At 35.2% G+C, this 16,427-nt stretch overlaps 1 protein-coding gene across 1 annotated transcript in view; it reads right to left on the reverse strand.

Moving 5' to 3' along the window:
* colgalt2b (collagen beta(1-O)galactosyltransferase 2b) overlaps positions 1-16,427 on the reverse strand; it is a 30,563-nt gene that overhangs the window by 8,820 nt on the left and 5,316 nt on the right. The window contains exons 2-4 of the mRNA NM_001130076.1: positions 2,123-2,233; positions 616-733; positions 354-488 (exon numbers count right to left, since the gene is read on the reverse strand). Coding sequence (NP_001123548.1) covers positions 354-488; positions 616-733; positions 2,123-2,233 — 364 coding nt within the window. The remainder of the gene's footprint in view (positions 1-353; positions 489-615; positions 734-2,122; positions 2,234-16,427) is intronic.

The raw sequence follows: 16,427 nt of genomic DNA on the forward strand, positions 1-16,427 counted from the left end.
AATCGCACACAGCCTGGGGTGTGCATATTTATATACCCAGGTGGATCATCAGAGTCTGTAGTTTGTACCAATTGGCCTCTTTTTTAGAAAACAAACAATGGTGTTTAAGGCTCACCGTGTGTTATTTCCATGACTTAGTGATGAACTTATTAATCAGCTATATGCTTATATCTAGATTTACACCCAAAAGGACCTTTGAGGACCAAAAAGTGCCTTTTGTCATGGTATGAATTAAAAACTCAAAAGTTTTTCTATGTTCCACAGAAGAAATTACTGCAATAACATGAAGGTGAATAAATGATGAATAACATTTTTTTTTGGTCAGTTTCTTTTCTGAGGTGACTGAGTTTTACCTGAGGTGTGATGCCACACCAGAAGTTTGAGTAAAGCGATCTTGAATCCAGCATGGGCGCCACTAGGGTTAAGTTCTCTGCCATCAGAAGATTCAACACCCGTGGGTTGGTCAGCAGGTTATCACTGTCAACATACTGGGAGAAAAAGAAAGAGAAATGATGAAATTATTGGGTATTAGTACTTGTGTTTTTATATTAACACTGCTGTATTAGATGCACCATAATCAAGTAAGTCATGACAATAATGACAGAGTGAACTCACCAGTATATAATCAGCCCAGCGAGCTCTTGCAGCCTTTAATGCTGCCTGTCTGAGCTTCATTACATGACTGACACGAGACGAAGACCAGTGTTTTGGCCCCCACTCATCTGTGTATGACCTTAATAAACAAATAAACAAATAAATATCGATGAATATCGATTGATATCAAATTAAAATCGAAAAATTAAATTTAATTGTTTAATTAGATGATTAGAAAATGTTACATTCATATTAAAATAATTTGTCCTAGATAAATATCGACAACACTTTGTGTTAATTCTGAGTATATTTTAGTTAAAGAACACTACATTTGTTGGGATCAGACAGCATTATTTACTTTACTAAATTTCTATTGAATGTTTCCAACAGTCCATCGTCAAAACATTTAAACCTGGCAGGATTAACCTTACAGCAGTACTCAACACTGATTACTGTCAGACTTTCCAAATCCTTAATCACTTAAATAAGATTATAATCCTTTAAATTTAAACGACAGACAAAATCAGACACTTTTAATTTGAAATCATTCTAAGGTTAAATACAGGTTTAAAATCCTATAATAATACATGGCCTTTTTTCTCATTAATTGTATTACAGTTACATTACAAGTTTTTTTGAGTTCAAAAGTCTCAAAATATAGTGTTTAATGACACTTCTTTTGCATGTTTGTTTAAACTGTTAGGTACACAAATATTTCCACTTTATACACTTACCGGTCACTTTATTAGGTACAACAGTCCAACTGCTCGTTAATGCAAATTTCGAATCAGTTAATCACATGGCACCAACTAAATGCATTTCGGCATGTAGACATGTTCAAATGATCTGCTACAGTTCAAACTGAGCATCAGAATGGGGGAGAAAGGTAATTTAAGTGACTTTGAATGTTGCATGGTTATTAGTGCAAGACAGGCTAAACTGATGATTTACTGGGATTTTTTCCTTTGGGATGTTGTGGAACAGGACATTTACATCATGGATGTGGAGCCAACAAATCTGCAGCAACTGTGTGATGCTAACATGTCAATATGGACCAAAATCTCATTCCTTCATTTTCTTTTTGGCTTAGTCCCTTTATTAATCTGGGGTCGCCACAGCGGAATGAACCGCCAACTTATCCAGCATTTGTTTTTACGCAGTGGATGCTTTTCCGGCTGCAATCTCTGGGAAACTGGAGCAAAATCTCTGAGAAATATTTCTAGTAACTTGTTGAATCTATGCCATGAAGGATTAAGGCTATTCTGAAGGCAAAATGTGGTCCAACCCTGTACTAGTAAGGTGTACCTAATAAAGTGGCCAATGAGAGTATATTAATACTGGAAAAAATAGGAAGGTGAATAAATGTCAACAGAGCAAACACACTTATTTAATCCTTCTTCTGGAAATGCTTTAATTCAGAAAAACTGCCACAAAGTCCTGACATAAACAGCTATTAGTGCTAATTGGATTGGAAGTGATTTGATTAGTGCTTATTGATCTGTTTTGGAACAAGATGTTTTCAACCAACCGTGGCTCCTCCATGGGCCTCCACTCCACATAGTGATATCTGCTCTGCCTGTTCTTCAGCCACTCTCTCAGCATGGCTGTGCTGTTGTCCACGTTATGGTCTGTTGCAGCCCTTCAAGAAATGACAAGAGAGATTGTACTTTTATTTTCACATAAACAAGAGCATCTCCAAAAACAGCTGCTCATCAGGAGCACCGAAGGCTCTATGCGTCCCTCAGGCAAGGGTGGATATACCCAGCAATGTGTTTCCAGTTAGCATTTCCTTCTAGACTTGTGGCAGAGCTTGATCAGAATATTAAAATTCACACGAAGATGCCAAAAGTGCTATTTCACAGTGCTAGCGAGCAGCTAGTGCTGTATTCCTAGGGCAGATAAATTCCTCATGCAAGGTTATTGGCTTGCAAGAAAGTGAGGCACTTAGCAATAGCTTGCCAACACCAGCTTGTGAGACATAAAAGACGTATTGTCTAAGTTTTATATTAGCATTCAAACAGCCTAGCGTAGCATGCTTTGCAACATTTAAGCAACTAATACATAGTTTGACTAAATTAAAAGTGACAAACATACAAATGCTGTGACATAACAGTGAGTTTTCCCAGCATTACTACTTGTGGTTTGTGGCGATCACATGTAAACACTGACACAAGCACACAAACACACACAGTGTCCTCAGTTGAGTCAGGGCTGTTTGGCTGAGCCAGTGGAAACCTCCAGTGCGCAGCACAGGGTCTCTGCAGTGAAAGCGTGTGGGAAAGAACCAACAAATATTGACATCACCTCAGTCGTCACATTCACACACACATGCACATTTCCTCACCCCACCTTTACCAGAAATAAAATCCAACTGCTGTGTATCTTCAGATTTTTACTGTACAGTTATAGACATTTACTTACATACCATATTTTTAAATTTGTTCAACTACAACACTATAACAAGTCAATTTTTTAAGGCTGTTTGTGATTCAAAAGATATTGTTCTTTTGTCCTGTTAGCGTTATAGACTCCTTATCATTCATTCATTTTCTTTTCGGCTTAGTCCCTTTATTAATCTGAGGTCACCACAGCGGAATGAACCACCAACTTAACCAGCATATGTTTTACCCTTCATGCTGCAACCCATGACTGGGAAACATCCATACACACTCATTCAAACACATACACTATGGACAATCTATGGACAATATAGCTTACCAAATTCCCCTATACCACACGTCTTTGGGCTTGTGGGGGAAACCGGAGCACCCGGAAGAAACCCACGCGAACACAGGGAGAGGATGCAAACTCCACACAGAAATGCCAACTGACCCAGCTGAAACTCAAACCAGCGACCTTTTCTGCTGAGCTACCCACTGCGCCACCGCGACAAAACTCAATTGTATTATTTAATTGATTTGAAGCCTAAAACTTGACCAAATAAGTTTGGGCCTAAAACAAGTAATACACTAAATATGTAATGACCAAAAAGTCAAGACAACAAATATTTTGATGTTGTTTTACTTATTTTAAAAAAAGAAAAATTATTCAGGTTTTAACAAATGATTTAATTTGATATGTTATGCCAAGTTTTCATACTTCATATTTTTAGTCTGTTTGATTGTTGTAAGTTTAAAATTTAATTTAACTAAAAAATGTAAGGCAGCAAAAATGTTTACAGTGTACAACAGTATGTTTGTGAAACAGGACAAAACAAGGATTATTTCCAATGTTCTAGTATTTATTATCTTTCTAATTGTATTTTCTATCAAGTACAAATAGGGGGACAGAAAATTTTAGCTGTTTTGATGTGTAGATATTTTACAAAGATAGGCATCATGGCACCTCAAGCTATTCATATGTTTTTTTTACTTGGTGGTTAAAACAGGCATCATCCCATAAAGGTAAAGCAGAATAAGGACCTGAGTCATATCTAGTTGCCGGAATGTCACATTATTCAGTTAGAAACCACTTAAAATCACCCAAAAAAACATGATGAACACCTTTCAGCAATCATGTAGAAATTCAGTATTCGAGCATGATGCAAATACCAAATCTCAAATACCAAATCAAATACCAAAATCTCATGAATTTTAAAGAACTATATGTATTAAATTGATTTAAACTTTGTCATGTAACTCCAGCATTATTCTGCTGATATTTATGCCTCATTTCCATGAGGCAGTATGACTCAGGAAAGTACAGCACAGTACAGTACGATTAGGTACAGATCACTCTAATCAAGTCTGCATTTTCACTGCCAACAGTACTCTTTACTGGGCAGGCATTTGCCCAAAAGCTTCAATCGAAGTCATTTTTCTTTAAAGATGAAAACTGCTATGGGTGATTAAAATATTGCATCTTTTGTGTGTTTAAGTTCATTATTTCAAAAGTGGATGAGTGGCAAGTGTACACAAATTGAGAAATGTGACGTGAACAGCTGCATAAACAACAATGGAGGACATACAGAAGATCCTGTTCTTGTTCTTTGTCATAAGAAGAGAAAAACTTTGTTTGAGCTCATGACCTGGTTCATTACTGTGCACCATCATTGTATTATCACAGTGTCGTGTTTTGGCTGTGTATTTAAAAATGGCACCTCTTGTGTTGACGTTCCCCTGGCTTGTTACATGAGCAAGTGATGATTCAGTGTAAACCAATAGCGTTTAGTGAGTCTAGCTCCACCCTTTTATTACCAGTGGAAACAGTAATGAATGAGCAACATACTGTACTATAACCCCAACCTTGCAGATTAGATTGGGCCATGTTTTTTTTTTTTTTAAAAACGCATATATTTTTCTCCATTTTGGCCTTCCGTCCACACTGAGACAACATTTTAGTTAATGATAATATATTATTTTGAAAACATAGTCCAAAGTGGATACATTTGCAAATGGCATATTTGCGTCACAATTCCCAGACAGCAAAGAATTCTGGCCCAGATTTGGCATAAAGCTGGCACAGCAGGTGTTCATCTGGCACTGGCGTGCAGCATGTGGGCCAATCATGGCCCAGTTTTGGCAGAGGTGACACCGTCCTTAAAGCAGCACACAAGACTTAGGTCAGATGTCAAAAGTAGTATTTGGCTCAGATAAGTTTGGCCTATTTTGACCCACATTTAAAAAACATTTGAGTTATTTTTGAATAAAGAAAAAAATTCTAACAACCAGGTCGCTTAAAAAAAAAAACGCCCATAGCGCACCTAAACTGCAATGCATCATGGGTTTATCAGTTTCATTGCTGTAATTCCGGAGTTCAGGCCCAGTCATGGTTTATTAACTTGGCTAAGACTGGGCCCAGATATGGTCCATGTTTGGCCCTTGTCTAGAGGCTAGACCTGGTCTAGTTATGCATCATAATTCACTGTGGCATCTGGGCCAACCAATTGCTGATTTTGTGGGCTAGAGCTGGGCCTGAGAAATTTTGCTATGTAGGTATGGACTGTGAAAACTGAAGCTTTTGAAAACTATGATGCATTTTAGTCATGTGACCAATTTAGCTAACATGGTGAATGACATAGTCCAATTTATCAGGATTAGTGTAGACATAGTCTTGGAAACAAAACATAATATGCCTGTCAAACTGTGAGGATTTTGTGGAAGACAGTATATTTTCCACACAATCAGACTTACAACTTGGTGAAGAAAACAGGCAAAAATTCACATTTGCGACACATTTGAGAAAAGACAGAAAGCATAAAACAGCTGACTGAAGGACAAGTCCACCCTGTTCCCACTGCCGCCTCCCAAATCTACACTTATGTCTGCCATGAGCATCTGCAGTGAATAATACTAGTGTAAAGCTGCAAATACACCCACAAACAAACACTGTCAGATAACAGTATCTAAGTATACTGGCGTTATTACACTCTTTGCCTTTAAATAACAAGTGACTGACCAGCCATTTGACACCGTGACTGCTATTTTGTCCCTTATGCAAACACAGACAATTACTCAGTCAACAGAGTCTCGCTCTTAACAACACAGAGTGCCAGAAATACAAGCCAGGATGGTGTGTATTTTAAGTATGTGGGTGTCCGGGTTTTTAAGAGTGTATAACAGCAGGGGGAACAGACAGCATTGAGCTTGATTAGCAGTCTGGTTCTTTATCACTGGTTCGAAACACCTGACAAGCAGGTAATGACAGGTAAAAAAGATCACTAGCTTTCAGACACACGGCGCTCCTCTGATGACTTCAGTAAATGTAAGTGTGCCACAGTTGTTTTAAAGGAAAACCGGCCTGCAAGCTGCAATCATTTTTACAGAACATCTGTGAAAAATCTGTTACGTTTGGAATGAACAAAGAGGCAGAAAAGCAACAGAGTGCATGCATGTGCATGTTATTATATTAAGATAAATGCACATTTGTTAGCTTTACTTTGCGTGCAAGTCTCATTGTTTTGTTCGTCTCTTTGTTAATTCTAGCATTGCATTTGGATGAATTAAATATATGTATTGTGGTTTCATCATCATACTGCTGGTATAAACATCTGGAATAAACAGACACGCTCTCTTTAAATGCCTCTCTAATGGCTAATGATTTCACATGTGCATTGTCCAAACCTCCTGGGTAGAGACACACACACAGCATTTTGGGTTGACAAACTACAATACATACAATTCTCAGGTGTTATGGAGATTTATGGGACCTTCTTGACTTTATGCATTACTATATATTTGCATTATGTCTGACTTGCATTATGTCTGACAGATTGTTTACTCTGAAATTGTTTGTAGATTTTACAAATACCGAAAAACTGAAATAGCATGTAAAATTTGTAAAAATTTACTTTAAAACAAACTTTTCCCTAGTCTTACTTTTTTGATTACATTATACTTAATTATGAATCTCAATACTGTCATTTTCTTTGATTTAGTTTAATATTTTATTTACATTTTATTAAACATTTTTATCTCACAATTCAGACTTTTTTACAATTCTGATATCCTGTGTAACAATTCTGACTTTTTTACTCTCAAAAAAACCAGTAAGACATTAACTATTAATTTATGATGGAAAAATTGTGACAATAAATGGTGTGGAAAGTTTGAAGAATAAAGAAGAGCTTCAGGAGTTTACCTTTCTCAGAATTGTCAATTTATTTATATTCTTTCTTGCATTTCAGGCTTTATTTCTGACAATTCTTAGTTTTGTTTTGCTTAATTTTGTTTTTCAGTATAGCAACATATTTTTGTAGTTTATATTAATTGTGAGTTTGAGATAATCTTGCAACACAATACATTAATCATTATTTATATTACTTTGATAGCAGTTTGGAGAAAACTTGTTTTAACTAATACTCGAATCTTATTAAAAAAATGTCAATAATGAATATTGTGCATATTCCTTTCAGAAGAATAACCCAGACTTTGATAGCCTTTTGTGAGATTCACCCAAATGTTATCTAATTTCTGCTGATGTTAGTGTATTTCTGCCTGCAAGTCTTTGAGTCTATGTCTTGGCTGTGGCTGCAGGGGGCAATGCTCATATTCATGACCGGACAAGCAAACAGCCTTAAGAATTTCAACCAGCCAACATCTGAATGACTCAAACTTCTGCTTTCTGGAGCTTCAGTCAGTCATATATCCAAACAGACACTTTCTCCTCACCTTTCGCTCTCACCTCTCCATCCATAACAACTTATCACAGCCAAAGGCAACAACGCACTGCTAACACTAACCATGCTCCATTTTTTTATTTTTCATTAGAATGCTATTCTATATCGATACAAACACAACTACATTTTTATGTTTTTCTGCTTGAACCATTGACTGCTAGGCTTCTGCTGGTATCCTATTTATTTATTTATTTACTTATTTTTATTTAAATTACAATTTATAGTATTATTACAATACTAATCTATTTGATAGTCATTGATAGCACTGATAGTCATTTAATAAAATGATTACGACTTTTGTTCTAATGCGTCATTAGTCAATCAATAAAACGATTACGACTTTTATTCTAATGCGTCATTAGTAAATTAATAAAACAATTACAACTTTTTTCTAATGCGTCAGTCATTTAATAAAACGATTACGACTTTTATTTGAATGTGTTAATAGTCATTTAAAAAAAACAGATATGACTTTTATTCTAATGCGTCATTAGTCATTTAATAAAACAATTATGACTTCTATTCTTATGTGTTAATAGTCATTTAATAAAACGATTACGACTTTTATTCTTGTGTTAATAGCCATTTAATAAAACGATTACAACTTATGTTCTTACGTGTTAAGTCATTTAATAAAATGATTACGACTTTTATTCAAATGTGTTAATAGTCATTTAAAAAACGGTTATGACTTTTATTCTAAAATGTTAATAGTCATATAATAAAACGATTACGACTTTTATTCTAATGCGTCATTAGTCATTTAATAAAACATTTATGACTTCTATTCTAATGCGTCATTAGTCATTTAATAAAAATTTACGACTCTTATTCTAATGCGTCATTAGTCATTTAATAAAACATTTATGACTTCTATTCTAATGCGTCATTAGTCATTTAATAAAAATTTACGACTCTTATTCTAATGCGTCATTAGTCATTTAATAAAACATTTATGACTTCTATTGTAATGCGTCATTAGTCATTTAATAAAAAGTTTACGAGTCTTATTCTAATGCGTCATTAGTCATTTAATAAAACATTTATGACTTCTATTCTAATGCGTCATTAGTCATTTAATAAAAAGTTTACGACTCTTATTCTAATGCGTCATTAGTCATTTAATAAAACATTTATGACTTCTATTCTAATGCGTCATTAGTCATTTAATAAAAAGTTTACGACTCTTATTCTAATGCGTCATTAGTCATTTCATAAAACGATTACAACTTTTATTCTAATGCGCCATTAGTCATTTAATAAAACGATTACGACTTTTATTCTTATGTGTTAATAGTCATACAATAAAACGATTACGACTTTTTTTCTAATGCTTCATTAGTCATTTAATAAAACCATTACAACTTTTATTCTAATGCGTCATAAGTTATTTAATAAAACGATTACAACTTTTATTCTAATGTGCCATTAGTCATTTAACAAAACAATTACGACTTTTATTCTAATGCGCCATTAGTCATTTAATAAAATGACTACAACTTTTATTCCAATGCAACAACAGGCCTATAATTAGTCACAGAATTTACAATGTCTTAGGCAAGATTATCTTGGGAAAAAGGAATGTTTTTATTTATTTATTATTTTTGTCTTTTTTTCGTTTTATCATTTATCATTTATTTATTATTGGTCATTTAAGGGTCATATATTAACTGAACTTCTCTTGCTGTTGTGTGTGGATGCTGTGCATACTAATTAGCATTTTTGCAGACATAGATAAATGCTGGTCCAAAATTTAATTCAGCTCTACAGAAACTTCCTGTCTGAAGAATGGTGTTAAAACTGAACACAGAGCACAGAAAGTTTTATGCTTTTATTGTTGTGCAGAGAATATATAGAAAAATGTGACTTATGTCTGGGGTGCGGCCAATGGAGGACTGAACAGTGATTGACAAATGACGAATTTCACCTGTTAATATCATCTGCCTATATAAGTTAAAGTCAGAACAGAAAGTGGTTGCGCACCTTAATGTAACTTTTGCATTGCATTGTGGATAACAGAATTCTGTGAATTGAATTCTTCATTTGTGTTCAATAAATTTTTACAATTTTTGACATTGAAGAAAAACTCTCCCGACCTTTTTTCTTGAACACACATGAAATTTATTTAATATTACAACAATTAACATGTAAACATGTTAATGTTTGAAAACAAATTGCCTATTAAGTCTTCAAGCATTTGGTGCTGTGGTGAACACCACTCCCAATACAACAATCTAAATATAAAAAAAATCTAAAACTTTAAATAATAAATAATTGTTCACAATATTTTGAAGTGATCAAGATATCAATATTGTCCATGTTCATTATCACAATATATCGAATATTGGCATATGTATGTTGAATACTAAAAGTTACTACACTGGCACTATTCTGGTATTGATTTTCATGTTAAAACTGATTCAAGTCTGTAGGGCTGTATGCGTGTCTGCGTGTGCGTGGCAGAATATTTAGGTTTTTTGTATGTACGTGTGCATGCCCCTGCTGAGCTTGGAGGAAGCAGGACTTTACTTATAAAAACCTAATATTCTTTCTCAGCTCTTTTGAAGTTTATTGTAAGTCTCCAACTCATTATCTGACTGCCCAAGGCCCACTCTTTTCATCTGTTTCTCCTCCATATGTCTTTATTGAAAGCATCTGGACACCACATGCTACTCACCTCCATACATGCACATCTTACACTCCATCCACCTGCTCATACAGACATGATAGAGGAATATCCGCTGATAAACAATAAATATGCAATCAAACTAAATCCTGAAGTAGATTAATCAAATGAAGAACTTGAAAATTGACTGTTTCATTCTGCTCTTACAGCACGGTAACAAACGTCCTTCTACATGCATGATTATTCTTTTCAAAACAACGGCTCTGCTGTATTAAGATCGCCCGCTTTGAATTTTATCACTTGATTGAATGGGCGTTATCAGTGGTTATTAGCTGATAGATATGGGTCAGTAGGGGCCTTCTGTGCCAACTGGTAGGCTCAAAAGGCTGTTATCATTCATTCACATGGTTAATCAGCTATACTAATAGAAGACTCCAGATTCAGATTTGTTTTATATTATTGTGGTGGTTGGGTTTAAAGTTGGGGTAAGGGTAGAAGTTAATAAAATACAATTAATGAGAAATTTATTCATTCATTAATTTTCTTTTCGGCTCAGTCCCTTTATTAATCTGGGGTAACCACAGCGGAATGAACCGCCAACTTACCCAGCATATGTTTTACGCAGCGGATGCTCTTCCAGCTGCAACCCATCACTAGAAAACATCCATACACACTCATTCACACACATAGACTACTGACAATTTTGGCTTACCCAATGCATCTGTACCGCACATCTTTGGACTTGTGGAGGAAACCAGAGCACCCAGGGAAACCCACACCAACACAGGGAGAAGATGCAAACTCCACACAGAAATGCCAACTGACCCAGCTGGGGCTCGAACCAGCGACCTTCTTGCTGTGAGGCGATTGTGCTACCCACTGCACCACCGTGCTACCCAGGAAATTTAACAAATAATATAAATAATTCTTGTTAACTTCCGGCCTCAGTTGTATGAAATCTATAGCTGATTAACCATGTGGATGGATAATAACAGCCTTCTTAGCCTACAAGTAGGTGCAGAAGTAGGTGTCCTTCTCTATCAGCTGATAACAACTGATAACACCCATTCAATCGAGTAATAACATTCTAAACGGCTGAGCATTTAATGAATAAAGCATATTATAAATATGAATCTGGCACTCATTTTTTTATTTTTATTTGATCTGAAGTCTAAACATAATCTTTGCAGATGTGACCCACAATACACAGTACAAAAGATTATATTATGTTATTACTATAAATATATGTAAAGAGATCCTTAATTACTGATACTCACTTAAAAATAAAGGTGCCCTCAAAATGTTTTTTTCAGTGATGTCATAATGACTACTTTGTTTAGTTTACAGAACATTCATTCATTCATTCATTCATTCATTTTCTTGTCGGCTTAGTCCCTTTATTAATCCGAGGTCGCCACAGTGGAATGAACCACCAACTTATCCAGCAAGTTTTTTATGCAGCGGATGCCCTTCCAGGCGCAATCCATCTCTGAGAAATATCCACACACACATTCACACACACACTCATACTCTACGGACAATTTAGTCTACCCAATTCACCTGTACCGCATGTCATTGGACTGTGGGGGAAACCGGAGCACCCAGAGGAAACCCACGCAAAGGCACACTCCACACAGAAATGCCAACTGAGCCGAGGTTCGAACCAGCCACCCAGCAACCTTCTTGCTGTGAGGCGACAGCACTACCTACCGCGCCACTGCCTCGCCCTTTTACAGAACATTTTCTCTATTAAAAACCTTTCTGGAACTGAAAGGACTGATGGAACAATCTTTGTTTAAAAACTGTACTCACCCTTATGTCTATCAAAGGTGTATGGTTTTCTCTGTATAATAGATAAAAAACATTTTGAAGAATGTTTCTTTTTTGCAAATATAATAAAAATGGGGATTTCAACACTAAAGCATTGGTTTCTGCTGTATGTACAAAAACAAACAAGCCAAAAGGACCAGTTTTCTTAAACCTTGATATTTTTTTATACTGTATATCAAATATTCATTTTAAACCATTTTAATGTGACTTTAGAACACTGTTTATATTAAAAAGATATCTAAAGTAAATAAAGTGGAATTCAACAAAAGATTACATTGTAAATGTCCCCACAAGAATAGCAATACCAGTCATGTGTTACATCATTTTGTGGTCTCCGTGGGAAAACAGCTTAAAACAGCTTATATTATATTAAAGGTAATTTTTGTAATTTTTTATGAATTTACAAATGCAGAAAAAAATATTTAAGGCTTGTGTTTACGAGTAAGCTTTAGCAATGGAATATATATTTGAGTATTAAAATCCTTTTCTCTACAAAAATCCCCAAAAAACAAGGAAACCCAACATGTGTGTGTGTGTTTGCCTTGCAATGGTTCTGCCCCCATGAATGGGTTGACGTGGCTGCCCGGCTCTGTAGTTTGAAGAGGGGGCAAAGGGGCTCGTGAAACCTCTGCTACTCAAATTCCTCCAGCCACCCTCTGTCAACACAGCACTGCCATGTCACACACACAAACACAGCTCGAGTAGGATGCCAGTTCATCCCTGCTGACAACAGCAATTTATGTATTATCTATATGATATTTAGCAAACTTTTGTACAAGTGCTAGTGTAGAGGTGATATGATAAAGTTTTCTTTTTTCGTTAGTATGTAGTGTATCTACATGTGCATTTAAAAGATCTGAAAGTCATTAGTTAAAAATCTCCCATAAAATGGATTTAGGTAATACTTTTTTTGATGGTCCATTGGAGCATTAGTAGACTGTTTGCTTAATATCTGATGATACTGCTTTAACTGAGTCTGACTATAAGAAACTTTGCAAGTACATGTCAACTTACACTAATTCTAACCCCAACCAAATAGTCTACTTATATTCTAATGAGAATTAATTGGAATGTACATGCAGTGTAACTTAAATTCAACAGACCATCAAAATAAAGTGTGACCGAGATTTATTCCCTCTAAGAGAATATTTACAGAAGTACTAGGAGTCCAGATATTACTGCTGCTATGTCTATGTCAACATTTTATGTACTATCGCACAATGCTGTCAAAGGTTACATGCAAAAGAAAAAGGTGAAGCTTCAGTGAACTGTATATTGTTACTGCGAAGTCCTGAAGATGCTGTTTCAAAGCAATAACCACAACAACAAAAAAGCCACTGAACTATTTTTCCAAATCTAAAACCAACAAAACTGGGGAAAAAACTAAACCAAAAATGCTTAGTAAGTATTATTTTATTATAATTATTTATTATTATTGAATTATTATTTAAATACTCACAAGGTAATTTTGTAAGACTTTTTCAATTTAACTTAAGTTAAATTATAGTGATTTTAAAAAACAAGTAAAAAAATAACATTTTATTTACAAGTTATTTAGTAAATTAAAGTATATGTACATAAGCAAAGTGTTCACAGAGAGAAATATTGAGCTATTCTGAACTTCGACCCCCAAGTTAGTCGACGTGTACTCTGCTGCTCTAACGCTTTGGTCTACACAGCAGCAAATCGCCCATGCTCAGCACAAGCAATTGAAATGAATGGGTTTCTTAGTGCAGTGTTTTCTGCATCAGGCATGAAAGCCACTTCACAGTGTGGAACAGCATAGCTCTTTTTTTCCTCACCATTTTAGAGGCTGAAAATGTGGTGCATTTCTAATTTTGCCGAAGTCCTAATTATAAAAAAGTCAAATGTGTATAGTTTCCAAAGCTATGGAAACTAAAAAAAAAAGAGTCTCTCCTTATCACTCTTATTGCACAAGCTTTTTCATAATTAAATAGAACAATCAGGAAAGGCCCATTTAAATTAAAGCCCACATAGACTTTGGAATTCCAATTAGATCAACTAAAGTACCAGTGCTGTATCTGAAATCACTCCATTCCCTTCATTAGTCCACTAATATTGTTCACTAGAAGTGAATAAAAACAAGCTAGTAAATTCAAGCATTAAGTGCATTGAAGGGATGATGTTTTGTTTGTGATTTGCTGGCTAATAAATCCCTCAGACAGATTTTAAACTTCTTGGTCAGACTCTTTGAAGATTATATAACAATCAGCGAGCTGTCTATTAGTAATGAGTAATTATGCTCATGTACTGTATACAAATCACCACAGTAATTACGGTTTAAATAAATCACGTTTTATTTTGAATTCTGCTGTAGATGCCATCTTGTGGTCAGATACAAAAATTCATTCAGCACGTGAATTCTGACGGTGCATTGTGGGTATTTTCTAGCTGTTGATTGTGCATTGGTTGTACACTCATTGTTGCGGTGCATTGTGGGATTGATAGAGTGCACTTCATAATGTTCGCTATGGTTTCATACACCACTAGAAATGGTTGCTTCCTTAAAAAGTGCACAATTAAAGGGCATAAGGATCGATTTCAGATACAGCCCAGGTGTAAACAAGACCTTAATTTGATACAGCTGCACAATGAAGTAGATCCATTCAGAACATAATATGCTAATGACTCATTGTTCTCGTATGCACGTGTTCAGGACTTACAAATCTGATTAAAGCATCAATAGTTGCCAAACTGTCGCAAATCTTTTAGAAGAGAAAAAAATATCACTAAGATGGAAACATTTTAATCAATATGCATATATGATTCCATACTGGCCGGTCTGACATGCAGGATAGATTCCCACAATCTCACCTGACACATTGACGGAGTTTATCAAACATTCACATGAACTCAGAGACTCTTGCTACAGCTGAGAATATAAACACCTCAGATAAACTATGAACAAGTATGCAATCTGTGTTTATCCAAAGAACAAGAAAAGACAAATTGATTGTGAAAGAATATGAGACGGGGTGTGAGAGTAAAAGACTGAATCGGCGAGAGGAAGACAGATTGATTGATTGCTTGCTTGCTTGCTGTGTAGACCTTCTGTTAACAAGAAGGATGAAACCAGCAGACAGCACTAAACTGCATTTCAACTCCAACAACATAAACCTCTGTCACCTTCAAATACCTCACTATTCGCTAGAATGTGTCCCTGCAGAGCTGTCTGCTTCACGCATGCCTGTCTTTTGTCAAATGTGCAGTTTGGGACAACTTAAAACAACTATGTCTATGACATGTATATAGTCAGACCCAAATACCTCTTCAACATACTTGGAGTAAACTTATGCATAATTCTCAAATATTACAGTTATACTGTAGTTTCAATGGGCAAGAGAACAATTTGAGCCAGTCATTTTAAGTCAGTCAACATGCAACTATATATATATATATATATATATATATATATATATATATATATATATATATATATATATATATATATATATATATATATATATATATATACACACACACACACACACACACAAAATTAGGACACTTAATAATTTGTTACAAAAATTCCTTCATTTAATCATTTTTTTTTCTGGCTTAGCCCCTCTATTCATCTGGGGTGGCACAGCGAAATGAGCCGCTAGTTTATCCAGCATATGTTTTACGCAGTGGATGCCTTTCCAGCTGCAACCCAGTACTGGGAAACACCCATACAATTTTTCACACTCATACACTATGACCAATTTAGCTTATTCGATTCACCCATTCCGCATGTATTTGGACTGTGGGAGAAACCGGAGCATCTAGAGGAAACCCACACGAACTCGGGGAGAACATGTACATTCTACACAGGAATGCCAACTGGCCCAGCCAGGGCTTAAACCAGTGACCTTCTTGCTGTGAGGCAATCGTTCTACCCACTGCACCACCGTGCCACCCTATATTACAAAATGTATTATTTCATTAGTGATTAATTACTGATCAATACCTATTATATCTCCATTCTGTCCTCTAATATTGGGCAATATTTGAAATTTATTGTACAAATTTATAGTTATGGTTGACTATAATGTAATTTAGTTTTATTTTGTAAACTACTGATGAATTTCTTCCAAATTTAAAATGTCGTCTTTTTAATTACTTATTTAGATTTCAAATACTTTTGAGCAAAACATTACTAATAATAACAATAAATAATTAATAATCACCAAGTCAGCAAACTAATATGATTGATTAAAAGTAATGTGACACCGGGAACTATATTAATGGTTGAAAATT

Source organism: Danio rerio, chromosome 8 (assembly GCF_049306965.1).
Source record: "Danio rerio strain Tuebingen ecotype United States chromosome 8, GRCz12tu, whole genome shotgun sequence".
NCBI classification, from domain to species: Eukaryota; Metazoa; Chordata; class Actinopteri; order Cypriniformes; family Danionidae; genus Danio; species Danio rerio.